The 21,899-nt window shown below is 37.6% G+C and overlaps 1 protein-coding gene across 7 annotated transcripts in view; it reads right to left on the reverse strand.

Annotated features, from left to right (window-relative positions):
• The window catches only part of RIC8B (RIC8 guanine nucleotide exchange factor B), a 116,499-nt gene that overhangs the window by 24,449 nt on the left and 70,151 nt on the right, over window positions 1-21,899 (reverse strand). For all 7 annotated transcript variants that reach the window (XR_009543268.1, XR_009543267.1, XR_009543265.1 and 4 more), the window contains exons 7-8: window positions 20,388-20,532; window positions 9,581-9,725 (exon numbers count right to left, since the gene is read on the reverse strand). Coding sequence is in view for 2 of the 7 variants with exons in the window: in XM_060164704.1 (XP_060020687.1) it covers window positions 9,581-9,725; window positions 20,388-20,532 (290 nt within the window). In the remaining 5 variants the exon portion in view is untranslated. The remainder of the gene's footprint in view (window positions 1-9,580; window positions 9,726-20,387; window positions 20,533-21,899) is intronic.

Consider the following 21,899-nt stretch of genomic DNA (forward strand, 5'->3'; position numbering starts at 1 on the left):
CAACAGTGAGAAGCCCGCGTACCGCAAAAAACAAAACAAACAAAAAAATATATATATGTATAATTAGAAATGAAAAAGGAGAAGTTACAACAGACACCGCAGAAATACAAATCACCCTAAGAGACTATTACAAGCAACTCTATGCCAGTAAAATGGACGACCTGGAAGAAATGGACAAATTCTTAGAAAGGTATAACCTTCTAAGACTGAACCAGAAAGAAATACGAAATATGAACAGACCAATCACAAGTAATGAAATTGAAACTGTGATTAAAAATCTTCCAACAAACAAAAGTCCAGGAACACATGGCTTCACAGGTGTATTCTATCAAACATTTAGAGAATAGCTAACACCTATCCTTCTCAAACTCTTCCAAACAATGGCAGAGGAAGGAACACTCCCAAACTCATTCTATGAGGCCACCATCACCCTGATACCGAAACCAGACAAAGATACTACAAAAAAAGAAAATTACAGGCCAATATCACTGATGAATATAGATGCAGAAATCCTCAACAAAATACTAGCAAACAGAATGCAACAGCACATTAAAAGGACCATACACCATGATCAAGTGGGATTTATCCTAGGGATGCAAGGATTCTTCAATATACGCAAAACAATCAATGTGATATACCATATTAACAAACTGAAGAATAAAAACCATATGATCATCTCAATAGATGCAGACAAAGCTTTTGACAAAATTCAACACCGATTTATGATAAAAACTCTCCAGAAACTGGGCACAGAGGGAACCTACCACAACATAATAAAGGTCATATACAATAAACCCACAGCAAACATCATTCTCAATGGTGAAAACCTGAAAGCATTTCCTCTAAGATCAGGAACAAGACAAGGATGACCACTCTCACCACTATTATTCAACATAGTTTTGGAAGTCCTAGCCATGGCAATCAGAGTAGAAAAAGAAATGAATAAAAATTGGAAAAGAAGACGTAAAACCGTCACTGTTTGCAGATGACATGATACTATACATGGAGAATCCTAAAGATGCCAGCAGAAAACTACTAGAGCTAATCAATGAATTTGGTAAAGTAGCATGATACAAATTAATACACAGAAATCTCTTGCATTCCTATGCAGTAGTGATGAAAAATCTGAAAGGGAAATTAAGAAATCACTCCCATTTACCACTGCAACAAAAAGAATAAAATACCTAGGAATAAACCTACCTAGGGAGACAAAAGGCCTTTATGCAGAAAAGTATAAGACACTGATGAAAGAAATTAAAGATGATAGAAACAGATGAAGAGATATACCATGTTCTTGGTTTGGAAGAATCAATATTGTGAAAATGACTATACTACCCAAAGCAATCTACAGATTCAATGCAATCCCTATCAAATTACCAATAGCATTTTTTATAGAACTAGAACAAAAAATCTTAAAATTTGTATGGAGACACAAAAGACACCGAATAGCCAAAGTAGTCTTGAGGGAAAAAAATGAGGTTGAAGGAATCAGACTCCCTGACTTCAGACTATACTACAAAGCCACAGTAATCAGATGATATGGTACTGGCACAAAAACAGAAATATAGATCAACGGAACAGGATAGAAAGCCCAGAGATAAACCCACGTACCTGTGGTCAACTAATCTATGACAAAGGAGGCAAGGATACACAATGGAGAAAGGACAGTCTCTTCAATAAGTGGTGCTGGGAAAACTGGACAGCTACATGTAAAAGAATGAAATTAGAACACTCCCTAACACCATACACAAAAATAAACTCAAAATGGATTAGAGACCTAAATGTAAGACCAGACACTATAAAACTCTTAGAGGAAAACAGAGCAAGAACACTCTTTGACATAAATCACAGCAAGATCTTTTTTGATCCACCTCCTAGTGTAATGGAAATAAAAACAAAAATAAACGAATGGGACCTCATGAAACTTAAAAGCTTTTGTACAGCAAAGAAAACTACAAATAAGACCAAAAGACAACCCTCAGAATGGGAGGAAATATTTGCAAATGAATCAACGGACACAGGATTAATCTCCAAAATATATAAACAGCTCATGCAGCTCAATACCAAAAAAACAAAACCCAATCCAAAAATGGACAGAAGACGTAAACAGACATTTCTCCAAAAAAGACATACAGATGGCCAAGAGGCACATGAAAAGCTGCTCAACATCACTAATTATTAGAGAAATGCAAATCAAAACTACAATGAGGTATCACCTCACACCAGTTAGAATGGGCATCATCAGACAATCTACAAATGACAAATGCTGGACAGGGTGTGGAGAAAAGGGAACCCTCTTGCACTGTTGGGGGGAATGTAAATTGACACAGCCACTATGGAGAACAGTATGGAGGTTCCTTAAGAAAATAAAAATAGAACTACTATACAGCCCAGCAATCCCACTACTGGGCCTATATCTGAGAAAACCGTAAATCAAAAAGACACCTGCACCCCAATGTTCACTATTTACAATAGCCAGGTCAGGGAAGCAATCTAAATGCCCATTGACAGATGAATGGATAAAGAAGATGTGGATAAAGAACATTTATACAATGGAATATGACTCAGCCATAAAAGGGAATGAAATTGGGTCATTTGTAGAGATGTGGATGAATCTAGAGACTGTCATACAGAGTGAAGTAAGTCAGAAAGAGAAAAACAAATATCGTATATTAACGCATATAGGAATCTAGAAAAATGGTACAGATGAACTGGTTTGCAGGGAAGAAACTGAGACACAGATGTAGAGAACAAACGTATGGACACCAAGGCGGGAAAGTGGCGGGTGGTGGTGGTGGTGTGATGAATTGGGAGATTGGGATTGACATATATACACTAATAATGTATAAGATGGATAACTAATAAGAACCTGCTGTATAAAAAAATAAAATTCAAAAAGGAAAAAAGATACATTATCAAATCAAAGGAGCTTATGCCTGGTATGACAGGGGTCACAGTCACTCAACTCCATCAGTCAGTTACCATGTGAGAATGCAGGCTTAATGTTATCAGAACTTCCACTTTTTCAAAAGAAGTTAGAAATTCAGATCTTCATCTGAAATATCTGAATTCTAAATTATTTTAAGAAGCCCTATATAAAACAAAAATTAAAAACATAAAACCAAATAACCAACACAACATCAGGCAAGTGAAGCAAAACCTACTTGTGGGCTAAATGTAGCCTATGGACTGACAATTTGTAACCTCTAGCAAAGGGATCAGGGTTTTTAGGAAAAGGCATTTGTGTGCCAGATCATGGAAGAAGGGGGCAGGTGGGGTGGGAAAGGAGACGCTATATGCACATGAAATTAGAAATGTCTTTCCAGGAAAAACTCTCCATAATATCTGCCACTCCACAAAAACAAAAGAGCAGAGTGGAAATTTACCATATCCTGTTTTCTTGAATTCCATTCCCTGGCCCCACTCCCCAACTAGATGTGAAGCTTGATGAGGGCAGGGACCTCAAATGTCTTGGTATCCTAATGTTGAGAAGGGGCTGACCAACTTAAATTTATTCAACAACTCAAAAAAATTAATTTATTCAACAAAAATTTACTGAGTGCCTACAGTATGTGAGGCACTATTTTGGGGCCCTCTCAATGAATATAAAAATTTCTCTCATGGAGTCTATCTTCTAGTGGGGAAAAAAGACTAAATGAATAAGTAAATTATATGGTATGTTAGAAGGTAAAAAGTGCTATGAAGGAAAAAGAGGAAGTGCAAGGTAGAGGGGTAAAGGTAGGAGTGTGGCAATTTTTAATATGGGGACAGGACAGACTTTACTAGGAAGATGATAATTGAGTAAAGACATGAAGGAGGTGAGGGAATAAGACATGCAGCTATCTGGAGAATAGGCATTCCAGGCAGAAGGAGCAGTCAGTGATGCAGAGCCTCAGGCAAGAGTGTGTCTGGAGCGTGACAAACAGTGAAAAGCCCAGTGTGGTGACAGTACAGTGAGAAAGGGTGCCTGTACATCACTACAGGGACTTTTGGTGTTTAGCCATTGTAGAGTTTTTGAGCAGTGACGTCTGACTTACATTTTATAAGGATCACGTTGGCTACTGAGTTGAGAACAGACTGAAGAGTGACAAGGATAGAAGCAACAAGACCAGTTAGGAAGCTATTTAAAATGATCCTGGAGGGAGAGAAAAGTTTAGCTTGGACTGGAGTAGGTAGCAGTGATGGCAGTAAGGGGTGATTAGATTCTGAATGTATTATGAAGGCAGAGCCAGAATTACCTAACAGATTTTTGTGAACTAGAATGAACTGAATAGAACTTTTAGCTTTCAGGGATATCAGGGTTTATAAAAAAACATTTTCTCATTTTCTATTTTGGTTATATCAAAGAAAGATAATAGATGCTCTAAGAACAGGGAAATTATGGGAGAGGCAAATCATCTCTCCCTTTGATTGGCTTTGAAGAATATGGTAGCAGTTAAAACACAAGCTTTGACTTCACACCTGTTAGGATGGCTATTAGATTAAAAAAAAAAAGCCAGAAAAATAAGTATCGGAGAGGATGCAGAAAAACTGGAACCCTTGTGCATTGCTGGTGGGAATGTAAAATGGTATGGCAGTTCCTCAAAAAATTAAACATAGAACTACCACATGATCCAGCAATTCCACTTCTGGCTATATACCCAAAAGAAGTTAAAGCAGGGACTCTTGAAGCAGGGACAGATAGTTGTACACTCGTGTTCATAGCAGCATTATTCACAACAGCCAAAAGGTGGAAACAACACAGGTGTCCAATGATGGAAGAATGGATAAACAAAATGTGGTAAATACATTAAATAGAATGTTATTCAGCCTCAAAAAGGAAGGAAATTTTGACACATGCTACAATATGGATGAGTCTTAAAGACATTCCAAGTGAACTCAGTCATAGAAGGACAAGTATATGATTTCTCTTATATGAGGTTCCTAGTCACATTCATAGAGAAAGAAAGTAGAATGGTAGTTACCAGGGGTTGTGGGGAGAGGGAATGGATACAGAGTTTCAGTTGGGGAAGATGAAAAGTTCTGGAGATGGATGGTGGTGATGGTTGCACATTAATGTATATAATGCCACAGATATGTATGCTTAAAATGGTAAATTTTATGTATATTTTACCCCCAACATAAGAAGGCAAAGTGAAAAGCACAGTAAAACCTGCTTTGTCTACCTCAAAAACAACAACAAAAATCTCAAAAAACACCAGCTCTGGAGTTAGGCCACCTGACCACTCATGAACTGTGTGCCTTAGACAAGTTCTGGAAACCACTGAGCTTTAGTTTCCTCATCTGTAAGATGGGGATAACCCTAGCCCAAAGGTTTGCTGTAAAGATTAAATGAGATAACCCTAGCCCAAAGGTTTGCTGTAAAGATTAAATGAGATAATATCAGGAAAGTTCTTAGAACAGTACCTGACACATATTAGATAATAAATACCAGCTATTATTAGCATAAGTGAGCTACTTGGTAAGTAAGCCAGCCAGAAGGCCTTGGATCCAGTGAGTTAGTCTATTAAGTTAAATTGCCACTATGGAGCTGCATGTGCTAAAGAAGCCACGCAACACTAGGTGTTTCGTGGAGTTTGCTATGGTTAAATTCAGATACAAGGTATTCTGAAGAGACACCAGTTAATAATGGTGACTGAGGTGAAAATGTCTCAAGTAATTTGAGAATTACCATATAAATATAAAACTGATTCCACATTAGAAGAGTAGGGTAAATTATGAAACAACATCTTAATCCAAGTTTTTGCATTCTATTAGCAATGTAAAGAAATAGGGTAATGTGGTGTAATTCTTTCACTTATTTATCAACTATTAAGTACCATGTATCATCCATATAAATAGACATACTGAATACATATAGATCCACCAAGTTGCACCTAGGCAATTAAAAAAGCTCCAAAATACCTTTTTAAATTATAGTGCTTTATAATGTTTCCTACCTTGGGCTGTTGGATTAAGAGTGATATCCTTGATATAAAGGATATAGAAAACTATGGTTGTGAATCTGTAGGAAATGAAACCTGAAGCAAAGCTCAATATTGTAGGTTCAGGTAACACACCTTTTTCTGGCCATTTACCCAAATTAAAATACAAAAGAAAAATTAGAGAACTCAATTTTGAAAGTGCAAAACTGGTGTGATTGCAAACATCACAAAGGTTGGTTAACCATGGCAGAAGTGGCAAAATTTTATTTTTGATTCCGGTCTTTAGAGATCTGAATTTAGATTTTGTTTCATGATTGCCTACAGTAAATAAATTTCAGTTCCTAGAAAGGCTAGTTACATCCTATTATACATAAGTATACCATCACAGTCTAAACTAGGCAAAAAGAAAAATCTTCAAGTCCTGTTTCTGATTCATGTACTTCAAGAAATATTAAAAACAAAGCTATCTCTTCATTTGTATAGCCCCAACATATGGACACAATTATAATGGGACTTGACTTAAAGCAGCATAACAAAATTTTGACAAAAGAAAATAAAATCTTTTGTGCTGAAGAAACTGTACAGCTGCTGCCACAGCTACTGCTGAGAGATATATGGTCAAGAAGGAAACACCCCTGAGTTGCTTAGTAGAATAATTTTAATCTGCTGGGTGTGTTTACGAACTAGTGTGGGGTATTAAGAATACAATGGGACATCCTAGAGTTCTGCCCACTTTGGCCATTCCGTCCTTCTCCCCTCCATACAGTGGCCCTTTAAATACACCTTTTTGGACCCACAGGCTCCTATATACCACACCTAGCCTGAAAGCAACTGGTCTAAAATGAGCCAAATGTCATTACGTACACATTTTTCAACTGATGTTTCGAATGATGTACAAACCACGGTAATCAGTTATGTTATACCACCTATTCAGTCAAGGGGCCTCCATGCTCAGAGGCATAAAAGAAATGGGTATTAAGCCAGAATTTAGAAATTTGGTTTCTTTTTGATACAGGACCAAAGCTTATCTGAAAACTTTTTACAAACATGGCTAGACATACACCAAAAACCTGTGTGGCATGTACTTGATTCTATGAGTGTATTTTGTCTAAGTGTGTTAATTGCAGAAAGCCATTTCCAGTCCGTTAAATACATTTATTTTGACACAAAAAGGGCTGTTGTGATATTAACTGTCTTTCATAGCCTGAATGTAAGCTCCATACAATTCTTAGTTTCAGATTCCACTAAAGGATTATAGGTTACCTTGGTGCATTAATCGGAATCCACTTACATTTTTGACAATGGGACGAGGGTCAACTGGATGACGGGTAATTTCTCTGCTTCTGCCAATGCTAGCACTGTTTGTGAATAAATGCATCATAAGAGAAGCAGACTGTGATCCTGAGAACACTGACTGGTGAAGAGTAATAAGGGGGTAGGGGACTAAGTCATCCTTTCAAATGCTGACTTTATAAACTTGACTAGATTGGTAAGAAGTTTCCTTTCCTTGAGCTTGTGGATCACTGCCCAGAACACAAAGGATTGTCTTGCTTGCAAAGTACTTTTTCACCACCCCTTCCATGGGGACCATTTTAATAAGTATTTTAAATTAACAAATGAAACATCCCACTACACTGCTGCACCTGAAAGAGGGAAGATGTAAGAAAAAAGCAGATGCAAATCTATCTAAAGAGGGAAGATGTGATGCTATGTGAGAAAAACATATTTATACTTACAATGAGCAATGTTTAAGAAACACAACAAGATCTCACAATGGTGACTATTCTGGCCACACTAACGCACCATTCCTATTAATGATATAGGCCAGGTCCAAAGGCTGAAGAAGATTCCAACCAGGGATGTAATAAGCCTAAGTACAGAATCTTTCTGACAGAAAGCCAAAACAATAATAATATCAAACATCATGGTCCTTGATTTAAACAAACAGTGCTTTCCTGAAATCTAGTATCACTTCCATAATGTAATGTATTTCTATTTCCCGTACTATTGGGAGAGACCCAGTGTGTTCTTGTATTTTTTCTGAGGTTTTTCTTATTATAGTAGCATTCTTGTGTTTGCCAGATATATGACCAATACCATTTTAGAAGTCATTTACCAAATAAAATCAACAACACACATTGAGATGCAATGATATCAACCACTCATGAGTACTCAAGAGTTTTCTATGTTAGTTGACTGTATTCACATACCCTGGGACACAATGAATGCCTAATGTAATTTCTACCTTCATTTAAAAATATGAGACTCCTTAAATGCTATATTTTAATGTCTCAAATGGAGAGGCAGAAAATATTAAACTGATATGGAAATATAGTTTATGGGATGGAAAAATCAAGAGCTAGCAAGAATAATTTAGAATGATGACTTCTATAATTATGGAAAGATTAATGTATTATTTTTCTATCTTAGCTTCAAATACCTGATAGAGGTGCCCAACTTATAATATCTACATGGTGGCAGTCTTGAGAACTTACTGCTTAGAGCCACTGCTAGCTTTTTTTCCTCCAAAGTCTTTTTCTTCTAGGACACACTCCTAGATCCTGTTAAGGCTGATAGCCCTGGGGATGCCACAAGTAACACCACCTACTCAGACCTGATTTGCCAAGAATACAGGCCATATAAGTCCTGTCTGATTAGGGAATGATCTTTTCTTTTACCTTCTGACAACCTATTATTTTCATCTCAACAAAGCACAATCTATACTTTAAAAAAAAGGGTCTAATTTTGCAGATAATGATTTTTCTATCCCTGATCAACTACTACATTTTCCACATCACACTCTAGAAGACTGTGGATAGAAAATAGCATATGTCAATATCATCATCAATAGGGAAGGGCACACCCTTTTAATATTCAGTAATGAAAACCAGAAAACTGAGCTCAAATAACTCCTAATAAGTGGAAACTAAGAAATTTACCTGGGATTGGAGTTGAGAGGGGGATGAAAAGGATGGGGAGTAGAAAAGTAGAGGTGGTTTGTTTCGGGATAAGAGACGATTAGTGTCTTTGACTTGTAAGCACTGACTCAGGGAAAACTTGATAGAGTCTCTGGTTTGCCTATCCAAGTGTACTAATGCCTCTGTTAAAAGATGATTCCATAAGTGTTTGATTAAAATTTACCATAGAGCCAGTTTTCTTTCCTTTTGCTAGTAATGTGCCCTGTTGCTTTACTTTATTGACTCATAAGGGCTTTTACACAAGAGGAACTATCAGAATGTATGGAACCTACATTTAGATTTCTGAGAAAGACTGAAGTATCAAATAACCAACTTAAATACTTGGTCTTGGTTATACCTTATAAAATCTCAACTTATGGAAAGGAGAGCACAAAATAAGCAACAATATCCTTTAAATATATGATGGTAGACATCTAAAAACACTACCTCTCTTAATACTTAGGAGAGGGTAATGAGCACATGCAGCAGAACATTTCTTGCAATATTATCCTTCCTCAATCACTTGAAGTCACCCTCTAAGGCACTAGCTATGAAACTGCCTCTAAAACTATTAAACAGAAAGCTTCCAAATCCACAAAAGAAGAGAAATACTTGGAAAATGAAAGCCAAAGGAAGTGAAAGGCAAATAATCAATTGAAAGGCAGACATAGTTAGGTGAAAAGAAACATGATACTATACTTTGGTTTTGCATTTTTGTATTCTTCAGTGTCTGTGTCCTCGTCCTCTGAGTACCAATTATCTCCTCTTCCTCCAGCCAAGAGGCCCCTGGCCGCCAACAGTCCTGCAGCATTCCCATAGCCAGTGTATTTCAGCAGGCTATCCACTGCAAAAACAGAATAGGTTTTTAGACAGGAATCCTTGAGTCCTCACTATCATCACCAACTACTCACCAACACAGGGAGGCTAGAGATATATGCCATGGTAGTAAATCTTAAAATTGAGGGGTTTCCAAAGTGTGGTAGTAGTGATCCTACATGCTCTGAGGACCAAAAACCTTTTTTCAGGTATCAGAAATTCAAATGAAGCTGTTTTGAATATAGTTTGTGGCAGGAGTGGGGCTTCTGTGACCGCCAGGCCATTGGGAAGGGTGGTGTTTTAAGTTTTTGATCACAAATTTGATTTCTTTATTCAGTTTCAGAAAAATGATGATTAGAAAGTTAATGAAAGCCAGACTGACATTTTACCAATATAGCACATAATGTAAATCTTTCTTATTCCTTTTATAGGAATTAGAGGGAAAGAGAATAAGAAATAAGAAAACCTAAGGATATTAGCAAATAGGATAGGCTAAGTTACTCCTTTTTCAAAGAAGTCAGCAACAATATGTAAGCACATTATACCCACTGAAAGGCAGGCCAGGAATTGCTGGACCTTAATAATGGCTCTATCACTTACTAGCAGGCTCTTTACTCCAGTTTTCAGATACAGACAATTAGAATAATATCTACCTCACTGGTTAACACATGCAAGGTGCTTAGGAAAGTATCTGGTACAAACTAAATGTGTTTTTTTCCCCTAGTAATATGTAAAATGATTATTTTATTTTTTAAAGATTTATTTATTTATTTTTGGCTGCGTGGGTCTTAGTTGCGGCACGCGGGATCTTCACTGAGGCATGCGGGATCTTTTGTTGCGGCGCGCGGGCTTCTCTCTAGTTGTGGCATGTGGGTTTTCTCTTCTCTAGTTGTGGCGCACAGGCTCCATGGCGCGTTGGCTCGGTAGTTGTGGCACATGGGTTCCAGAGCGTGTGGGCTCTGTAGTTTTGCAGCACGCAGGCTCTAGTTGAGGCACGTGAGCTCAGTAGTTGTGACACATGGGCTTAGTTGCCCCGCAGCATGTGGGATCTTGGTTCCCTGACCAGGGATCGAACCAGCGTCCCCTGCATTGTAAGGCAGATTCTTTACCACTGGACCACCAGGGAAGTCCCTAAAATGATCATTTTAGACTTATCTTAACAACAAGAAAAAAAAAGCCCAGTGAAGCACTTGGTGCAGGTCCTGTGTAAGTATCAACTTGTCATCAGTTCATCAATGTAAGGGGAACCCTGAATTGTAGGAATTTTTTTGATTTCTAAGTACCTTTAAGGAAAATACTAAGGAATATTTAGCAGCTTTATTTAGAAACTCTTCAGGTACAGTTTCAAGGTGAACACTATTCAATCAAAACATAAAAAATGGCAAAATTTACTTAAGGCTTTCAATAAAATGTCATTCTAAAGACAACTGTAGGAAACAAAACATAACACTACGTATTTTATTCACATATAAAGTGTTAGTGAAATCTACATCTGAAATACTACTGTAATTCATATAACTTACCTCAAAAAAGAAAAAATAAAGCTGGAGAAGATTCAGAAGAGGGCAATTAAAATGACTTTGGGGACCTGAAAGGGGCAGTGGATAAGGAACTAAGTGGTTAAGGAAAGGGGATATATATAATGAGTATGAAACCATGAAGGGCATGGATAGGATGTAGGATGAATAGTCCAGGATAGAGTTGTTCATTAAATTTTCAAATACTTGAACAAAAGGGTACCTCCCTTGACACTGAAAATAGGTAATTTGGGGGCAAATAAAAGGAAGTCCTGCTTTCAAAGGACACAGCAAACTAGTGAAATTTGTGCAAAAGGAAATACAGATTAATAATATACGTAGACTAAATAAAGTTTTACACTAGTCACTTTTAACTATTTTCTACATTAAAATCTACTGGTAACCATGGTCTCTTTGGTAATAATTCTCAATGGGTGCTGGGTAGAGTCATATTAGAATTTAATGAGGGATCATGGTGGTGTAATCTGAAAACTCTGAATAAATCTGATATGCTCCCTCTTGCCTCCACAAGACGGAGTGATTTTACATAAGTTAATGGATTCTTGATGGGTTATTAGGAGAAGTGAATATCCAGTATATACAGATATTCTTAATATTCATGACCTTAACCACATGGTCAGATACAAAGTCACTGAGGCTGAAGGATCATGTATCTGAACCCACATGACAATAATACTCTCACTAAGTTTTTGGATAAGGTTTATTTTTTTAACAAATATGATGTTTAGCACTTCCAGAAAAGAAATATTCACTGAAAATGTGAAAGTCTAAACTGAGATGATATAAATAAATGGTTTAAATAAATATACTTAAAAAATAACAGTAAGAAAGACACAAAATGTAAATAACCACCTACAGTGGCCAGACATTAAAACAGCTTAAGAATACAGTTTATGAAAGGCCAAAATAGGTTAAAAAGAAGTCAACAGAACACTAAATAACCTGCTTTCTTATGCAGAAAATCCTCCTGGAAGCTAATCAATAGTAAAAATCTCTAGCACTTTTATGAAAATAGTGCTTACTGCTCATTCACTGGAACAAACATTCTGTGTCAACTCTGTGACAGCTTGGGTTACAAAGACTTTCAGACATACCTTGCTTTCAGAATAGTAGACAAGGCTATAGCCAATAGTTTAAAAATCAAATGAACATTTGCTAATGAGATAAAATACTTAAAAATGGGGGTTGGGGAAGAGGAGACGAATGGACTACAAAATCCACACAGTGAGAGGCATTTTCTTTGTGAAGTTCTTATTTATATTATTTGGTGGAGTGTTTTTAGTTACTTTTTAGTCTATTTTCATATATACTGTGTAACATCCTGTTTGATATTGTGAAGGTAGTAAGAGGAAAATGGACTGAATTTGGATGTTAAGATGAGTTGCTTAGGCAAACAAAAGATCTTCTGAGTGGTCCTTAAAAAAAAAGAAACACAAATATATTTGTTCTTTGTCACAGTACTCATCCATGCAATTAGATGAAACTGCCGCAGAAATGAACAAAACAGCATTCAGTCAGAAAGTTGCAAGAAATATTTCACCATTATTTTATCAAGATGCTAGAAGGCACTATGAACAGAGGAAAGCAACCACAGCAGCACACTGCAAAGTCAGAACTGCGCCGGTAGTAATGGCATTATTGCTTATGTAGACGTGGGTTTTATCATACTCTACCATGAAAACCAAAAAAAGGGGTTTTGCTCTTTTACTATGGAGAAAGAATGGCAGAGCCAGATTCTACCCAGAAACCATTCCCCCTTCTCTGTTACACAGAGAAGGATTTACAATCATTTTCCATTCAGTTAAATGCTGTGACTCTTTGAAATCCTATACTAGAAGCTTCCTCTAACTAGTCTTCCTACTTCCTACTTCCTACTTCCTCTAACTAGTCTACACCCCCTCCATTCCTGGTTCCACACAACTGCCTGTTATATCTTTGATATTCTTTTTTTTTTAATTTTATTTTATTTGGCCACGCTGCAAAGCATGTGGGATCTTAGTTCCCCAACCAGGGATTGAACCCGTGTTCCCTGCATTGGGGACCGCCAGGAAAGTCCTGCTGTTATACCTTTGTAAAGCAAAAAATATGATGTTACCACCTTCCTGGATAAAACCTCTAAAATCTCCCCCAAAGGCTAAAGCTCAAGTTCTAAAACAGGGCCTAAAGGAATCTTCATTTTGTCGCACCTGCCTTCTTTCCCAAATTCATCTCCTATTACTCCTGTGCATTGTGGGTTCCTCACACTTTGAACTAGTCTCTTTTCTGTACATACCAACGCTGCTTCCCACTCCTCTGTTGTCTTAGGTAAAGACTTTCTCTGACTTTCTCCACACCAACCAATCACTCTTCAGGTTGCTGCAGTACCTGGCACATTCCTCTCATATGGTGCTTACCATAGTATCCTACAATTATTCCTTTGTATGGAGAAGTCCACAAGACAGTGTATTCACCATACTGAATTCATAGACAACACAAATATTTGGCCTTCCATTAAACATTTATGGGGTACCTACTATCTGTAAGGTACTTTGTTGAAACACTGGGGATCCAAAGATGAAGACAAGATTTCTGACCTAAAGAAACTCAATGTCTAGAATAAAAGTTTGATAAACAAAAAGTTACAACATAGCAAATGTCAAAAGTATTAACAGAGATAAGTAACAATGGTACAAAGCAGAGAATGATGAACTCTACCTCAGATGATCTTCACACAGATGTTGCTTAAGGTGATCTTCAAGAATACATAAAGCTCACTATGCTAACAAAGATGGGAGAGGCATTCCATGCAAAAGGAACAGCATCTGCAAAGCTATGGAGATATGCCAAGGAACAGTGCAGTATAATCATGCAAGAGTAAAGAATTTAGTGTGATTAAGCAGAAAGTGCAGGGTAGGGAGTGGATTTCGGATACACTATAGAGGTAGGCCATGGAGGTAAAATTTAGATTTTACCATGTAGGTGACAGGGAGTCACTGCAAGTTTTATAAGGGGGAATGACAATATTATACATGTATTTTAGAACAGTCCTTTTCTTAGCCCTGTGTAAGACAGAATGAACAAAACCTGACCAGAAACAGAAGGATAGGATTATTTTAGTAGTTTATTAAGAGAGACACAGATTTGGAAATCCCCCCAAAGCAGGGTGAAGCAGAAGCCAAGTGAGGGGAAGAGACGGCTCAGGAAGCAATGCAAAGTGAAGATGGGGCCAGAGAGAGCTTTATGGAATGCTGGCAAGTCGATGTGGACAAAGATACGAGTTAGCAACTCAGACTGAAAAGAATGAACAGAGAGGTAAGCTCAAAGGAAATCTAAGAGTGTGTTGTAGCACCGAAAAAATGACAGTGGTCAATAGTGTCAATCGTTATGAGAGATGTTATACAATAAAGACTAAAAAATACACATTCCTTTTGAAAAGTAGTTAATTTGTGACCTTCCTGAAAGCATTTTCAGTGGCATCTGGGGAGTGGGGAATGGTGGAAAAGCCTTACTTGCAGCAAGTTGAAGCCTGAGTGGGTAATGAAGATACTGAAAAGAAGAACAAATCAGTCTTTCAAGATGCTAACATGTGAAGGCAGTGACATGAAGATGTATATAGATTGAGGAAAACATAGGGAGTTAACAAACAAAAGAACAGAGGGTAACAACTGATGAAGCAAGTCTTCTGAGAAGACAGGAAGGGAAAAGATCATCAGGAGAGGGAGACTGCTTAGCTCCAAGCTAAAGAGACGCTTATTCCTCTGAGACTGAAATAAATGAGACAAAAGTAAGTGTGTAACGGTGTGGGGCTATTTATCTCTTCAACTCAGCTCCTTCCCTACCACAACGCCTAGCACACACTGGGAGTTAATAAATGTGTTAAAAGGCGGGGGCTAGGGAGGAGGGGAATACCCCAAAAAGGCAGGGGGTTGTTTTACAAATTATTTTCTTTTATTAAACTATGTAAGGCTTGTCTTTAGGACCCCTTATAAAGTACACAATTTGCAGGGCAGGTAATAAGAATTTAGTTTTGTCAGCGCTCAACAAAACAAGTCGGTAGCATGAGCACAAGTTAACCTGTGGGTTGCTATCAGTTGGAGATGTAGTTTAGCCTGGCACAGATGGCACTTGGATGGCTTTTTCTGTGCCAAGTCTTCCATAAAATTTTGGTCTTTGTATCTTGCCCCATTTCAATTTTCCTTTTTAATCTTGTCTCTGTGTTCCTAACCCAATTTGATTGCTATTTGCTGTCTCTACTTAGTGGTCTGAACTTTGTGCCTTGGTCATGGTACCTTAACTTTCAAACTCAGCTTTGAATATCTTTAAGAGGAAAGTTCAGTCACTCTGATAAATTACCTTAAATTTATTTCATTTTGATATAATCTGCCTCCAAACCCAACCCAAACTCTAAAATCTGATGACTTATGAGTTGAATATGGACTATAAAATTTTTTGGCGGGTGGGGGGCAGAAGGTTTTAAATTAGAATTAGTTGACAGCATTTAAAAACTCTCCTGAAAAATCCAGGTGATTTGGTAACATTGGCCACATGCTCCTTCATGGTAACAATCAGCTGGAGCTAAAGAGCAGCAAGGTCCCTTTTCCAGTCTCCCACATTCCCCTTGTTCCTCCACTCCCAACCCACGATCTCCCCAACAATTAGCTAAGTGTCAGTTTTCATTTATCATCTTATGTTCTGTTCATTTGACTTACTTTATTACCAGCCTGGCACTTTGTAGGCATCTGAGTTTGTAATCCTTGATAAAGAAAGTAAATAATAGGAGGGCAGAGACCTTGCTTATCTTGTATACCTTTGTATTCCCAGGGTCTAGCTCAAAAAGTATTTGTTGAATAAGCAAGCTTTTATTTCAGAAGAATACTTTTACTATTAAAATCAAACTAGAAGGAAAAGAAGTTGAATATATATAGAATTGTTAAAGATCAAATGAAAAAGATACAATTTTGCTAATATGGGTTTGGGGCTCAAAGTTAGGACTATGACTCCTCAAATACTGGGTCCCAGGGGGAACAAAGCTAACCATTTCAAATTAAAAACAATTAACAGATTCATTTATCAATGTATATACCATACTTGTTATAACACCAACTCATTAGTAAGGTGATTGATTATATTTATATATATAATTTATGTATTTAGATATGTAAAATTATTTAGATATGTAATTTATGTATTTAGGTATGTAATATATATTTAGATATGTAATTATGGAAGAAATAAACTTCATTTTTCCCCTCTTAAAAATTTTACATGTACACAAGAAATGCATGCTCATTGTAGAAAAATTATACAATACAGAGAACTAAAAAAAGTCACCAGTCATTCTACCACTTAGAGGTAACAATGGATAAGATTTTGATGTATGTATATTTTGATAAATACTTTTTGATGAATGGATACATATGTGTGGTTTAGATTTACATGTATGTGTGTGTATATATGATCATACTTTAAATACAGCTAATTTCTGATCTCAGAAAAATCGATTTAATTCAGCCAGTATTTGCAGACTACTATATGCAAGGCATTATTCCAGTCAATGTCAAGATGTAATATCTTTTTTCATAGTCATGAAATAACTGAATTGTTTAAAAGAGCAGCTGTTAAATAAACTAGTCTATGAGAACAGCTGAAGATAATTACGGTTGACCCTTGAACAACACAGGGGTTAGGGGTGATGGCCCTCCGTGCAGTTGAATATCCTCCTATAACTTTACAGTTGGCCCTCCATATTTTCAGCTCCACATCCGTGGACTCAACTGACTATGGATTGTGTAGTACTGTAGTACATATTTATCAAAAAAGAATCTGCAGGGCTTCCCTGGTGGCACAGTGGTTAAGAATCCGCCTGCCAATGCAGGGGACACGGGTTCCAGCCCCGGTCTGGGAAGATCCCACATGCCACGGAGCAACTAAGCCTGTGCGCCACAACTACTGAGCCTGTGCTCTAGAGCCCGTGACCCACAACTACTGAGCCTGCGTGCTGCAACTAATGAAGCTCACGCGTCTAGAGCCCGTGTTCCACAACAAGAAAAGCCACCACAATGAGAAGCCTGAGCACCGCAACAAAGAGTAGCCCCTGCTTGCTGCAACTAGAGAAAGCCCGTGTGCAACAAAGACCCAACGGCAGCCAAAATAATAATAATAAATAAATAAAATTTTTAAAAAAAGAATCTGCATATAAGTGGACCTGGGCAGTTCAAACCCATGTTGTTCAAGGGTCAATTGTATTATGAGAGGAAATATGGCAGAATGGAAAGACAGCTCTACTGCATGAGCTTGGATAAGACCCTTCCCTCACTTATGACATTGAAATAATAATAATGTTTACCTTAGAGAGTCCTTATGAGAATTAAATGAGATTATGGCATAGAATGTTTGGCACATGAATACATAATAGTTGTGTTTATTATCATTGTAATGATATTGATCAAATTATGTTGCTAATATACCATCTTAACAGTAACTGAAGTGGTTGTACCAGTTAATCAGAAATGAAGTTTAAGAATTCAATGAATGTGGACTTCCCTGTTGGCGCAGTGGTTGAGAGTCCATCTGCCGATGAAGGGGACACAGGTTCGTGCCCCAGTCTGGGAAGATCCCACATGCCGCGGAGCGGCTAGGCCCATGAGCCATGGCCGCTGAGCCTGCGCGTCAGGAGCCTGTGCTCCGCAACGGGAGAGGCCACAACAGTGAGAGGCCCGCATACCACAAAAAAAAAAAAAAAAAATTCAATGAATGCAACTCAATAACAAAAATCCCCAAATAATTCGATTAAAAATTAGACAAAGGACCTGAATAGACACTTTTCCAAAGGCATACAGATGGCCAACAGGTACGTGAAAAGGTGCTCGGCATCACTAATCATCAGGGAAATGTAAGTCAAAACCACAATGAGAGATCACCTCACATCTATTAGGATGGCTTTTATCAAAAAACAAGAGATAACAAGTGCTGGCGAGGATGTGGCAAAGATGGAACCCTTGTGCACTGTTAGTGGAAAGGTAAATTGGTGCAGCTACTATGGAAAACACTATGGAGGTTACTAAAAAAATTAAATATAGAACTACAATATAATCCAGCATCCCACTTCTGGGTATATATCCAAAGGAAATGAAATCAGAATCCCTATGAGATATCTCAACTCTCATGTTCATTGCAGCATTATTTACAATAGCCAAGATATGGAAACAAGCTAAGTGCCTATCAACAGATGAATAAAGGAGGTGTGTGTGTGTGTATATGCATGCACGTGTATGCACGCGCGCGCGCACACACACACACACACACACACACACACACACACAGTTGACCCTTAAGGAACGCTAGGGTTAGGGACGCCTACCCTTCACGCAGTCAAAAATCTGTGTATAATTTGATAGTCTGATCTCTGATTTTGTGGTTCCACATCCACAGATCAAACTAACTGTGGGTCCAACCTACTATGGATCATGTCATACTGTAGTGTGTATTTACAGAAAAATATCCACATCTAAGTGAACCCGAGCAGTTCAAACTTGTGTTGGTCAAGGGTCAACTGTATATAAAATGAATATTATTCAGCCATGACAAAGGAAATCCTACTATTTGCAACAACATGGATGAACCTAGAGAACATTATGCTAAGTGAATAAGCCAGACAGAGAAAGGCAAATACTGTAGATCTCACTTATATGTAGAATCTGAAAAAAAACATCAAACTCAGAGAAACAGAGAGTAGAACAGTGGTTACCGGGGAATAGAGGGTAGGGAAACAGGGAGATCTGGTCAAAGGGTACAAGTTATAAGATGAGTAAGTTCAGTTGTAAGATTAATAAGTTCTGGGGATCTAATATACAGCATGATGACTATAGTTAATAATACTTTATTATACACTTGAAATTTGCTAAGAGAGTAAATATTAAGTGTTCTCACACCCCACACACACACACACACACACACACACACACACACACAAACACACGTAACTATGTGAGGTGGTGAATGTGTTAATTAACCTGACTGTGGTAATCATTTCACAATGTATATGTGTATCAAATCATCATGTTGTATATTTTAAATATATATAATCTTATTTGTCAATCATACCTCAATAAAACTGGCAGGGGAGAAAAAAATTCAACTGACTGAAGATTTTGAGAGAAGTGAGTGAAGTTTTTCATTTCTAAGTTATCTCTCTCACAAAACTAGGGTACTTAAAAAAGTATAATATAAAATCTGCTTATTTGGGACTTTTACACTAGCACTTTTATAAACTAGGAGATGAAGAAAGAAATAGTAAGAATATCTGAATAACTTGGTTAAAGTTCCTTGTTTAGAGAACTTTTGTAGAGCAAAATAATCCATATAATTTTTTTTTTTTTTTTTTGGCGTTACGCGGGCCTCTCACTGCTGTGGCCTCTCCCGCCACGGAGCACAGGCTCCGGACGTGCAGGCTCAGCGGCCATGGCTCACAGGCCCAGCCGCTCCGCGGCATGTGGAATCCTCCCGGACTGGGGCACAAACCCGTGTCCCCTTCATCGGCAGGCGGACCCTCAACCACTACCAGGGAAGCCCTAATCCATATAATTTAAGGAAATATTTTAAATTGTTAGATGTATCTCAGAAGACAATCACTTTATACATACTTGTAAAATAGTATTTATTATAGTATAGTTACTTTTTAGTTTCTCTCTACTTCTGTCTTACCCTCATCTCAAGGGTAAGAGGTATATCTTATGCATTTATTGATTAAAGAACTTAATGAAGAAACCAAAACTCCATAGCTTTAATTCCAAGAGGAATTAAAAAGTGGAACTAACTCAGGCCTTTGCCTGGTTATCAGGATATTAGCACCTGAATTATTTAAGCAGATTTTTCAGAATGGCTCCAGGTCCTGACTCATCAAGATTAAGAAGCCTGGGTTAAGGAGACAGAAGGCAAAGTTTAAACGTGAGTGTGTTTGGTAGTGTATCTGCCTGCATGTCTCAATGAATTCAGAAGCATATAGAAAATGTTTTTAAATTATTACTTTTTATTATCTGCTCAAGCCCTCTAATGGAACACATAAGAGAATAAGCTCTGAAAAGAGTGGAATGAGATGGCCACTAATAACAGAAACATTTCTCAAATTCCCTCAGAAAGATGAAAAAGTAGAGGGCAAATAGAGTTTAACCTACCTCTCTCTTTGCAAAGGACAAAAAGGAATTCAGCAGCAATTTGCTTGACTCCCAGGTCAACATGTGTCATGAGGCGCACCAGCTTATTTCTCACAGTTGAGCCAACTTCAGGTCGATTTGTCACATCCCTTAATGGTGGTAAAACCTAATGGCACAAATGCAAAACCATCATCAATCGTTTAAGTATTAGAGTAAGCGAGAATGGTACCAACCGAGCTTAGTTTTTTAAGAGTAGAAAAAACATTAAAAACTAAATAGGTTTGCTTCCAAATAGAATAAAGCTAAACAAAAAACAAACCTCAAATAATTTCATGCCTGTAATGAAATTTCATTTGAAGTGAAACATCTCTTCACTGTACCACCATGATATATTCAAACCCATTCCTGAGTTTTTACTCATCTCAGCACCTGGAATGCCCCTGCTGCCTCTATCAAAATCCATGTTAAAGTCTGGGTCAAATTTCTCTTTCTTCCTTAATACCCTGACTCATATTGATTTTTCCCTTCTTTTAATTCCTGCAGCATTTTCATTGTTTACTACCAAAAACCCTGTACATATGTTTTCTAGTTGTTTTATTTTATAATAAAATGGTTATTAATTATTGAGTACTTCTTATGTGCTAGTTGCTGTAACAGATGATATGCATACATTCTCTATAATCAACCCTCACAGGAACCTTGCAAACGAGGTAGTAACATCACTATCACCCCTATTTTATAGACTGATCCGCAGAGGAATTACATAACTTGCTTGGTTTATCTGTTTGTTTGCTCACTCACTCACCCATCCATGCATCCACCCAGACCCCTCCTCTTTTGGTTCTCCACACTGGTTGCTTCATCTTAGCCTCTGTGCCAGTTCTCTTTTATCCTTTTGTGTTTAAGTGCTGGAATATTCAAGGGTTAAGTTCTTGGGCAACATTTCTTTACTATTTTCACTCTCTATTGGTGATCTCATCCAGTTTTATGGCTTTGTATGGTCTCTATTTACTGATAACTCCCTAAAGTATATGTCTATCTTGATTTCTTCCATGACCTCCAGACTTTTATAGGCTTCTCAAATTTAGCATGTCCTAAGCAGAATATTGAAGCTCCCAACAAAGCTGTTCCTTCTACAGTTTTCCATCTCATTAAATAGCAAGTCTGTTCTTCCAACTGTTTACTGCAAACACCTTGGAAACAGCCTTGATTCCTCTCTTTCACATCCCACATCCAATCCATCAGCAAATTATTCTGGCTCTACCTTTGAATTATATCCATAACCCAACAACTTCTCACTATCTCCTCTAGTATTACCAAATTCAAGCTACCAATATTTCTCATCTGAACTATTACCACCGTCTCCTAAGTCATCCCTGCTTCCATCCTGGTCCTTCTATGATCTATTACATAGCAGCTAGGATGATCCTTTGAAAGTCAGATCATGTCACTCCTCTTCACAAAGTCCTCCAGTTCCCATGGCTTCTCATCTCACTCATAGTAAAAGATGAGGTCCTTCCAAATTCCTTAAGT

The sequence above is a fragment of the Lagenorhynchus albirostris genome, chromosome 11, assembly GCF_949774975.1.
Source record: "Lagenorhynchus albirostris chromosome 11, mLagAlb1.1, whole genome shotgun sequence".
Lineage (NCBI taxonomy): Eukaryota > Metazoa > Chordata > Mammalia > Artiodactyla > Delphinidae > Lagenorhynchus > Lagenorhynchus albirostris.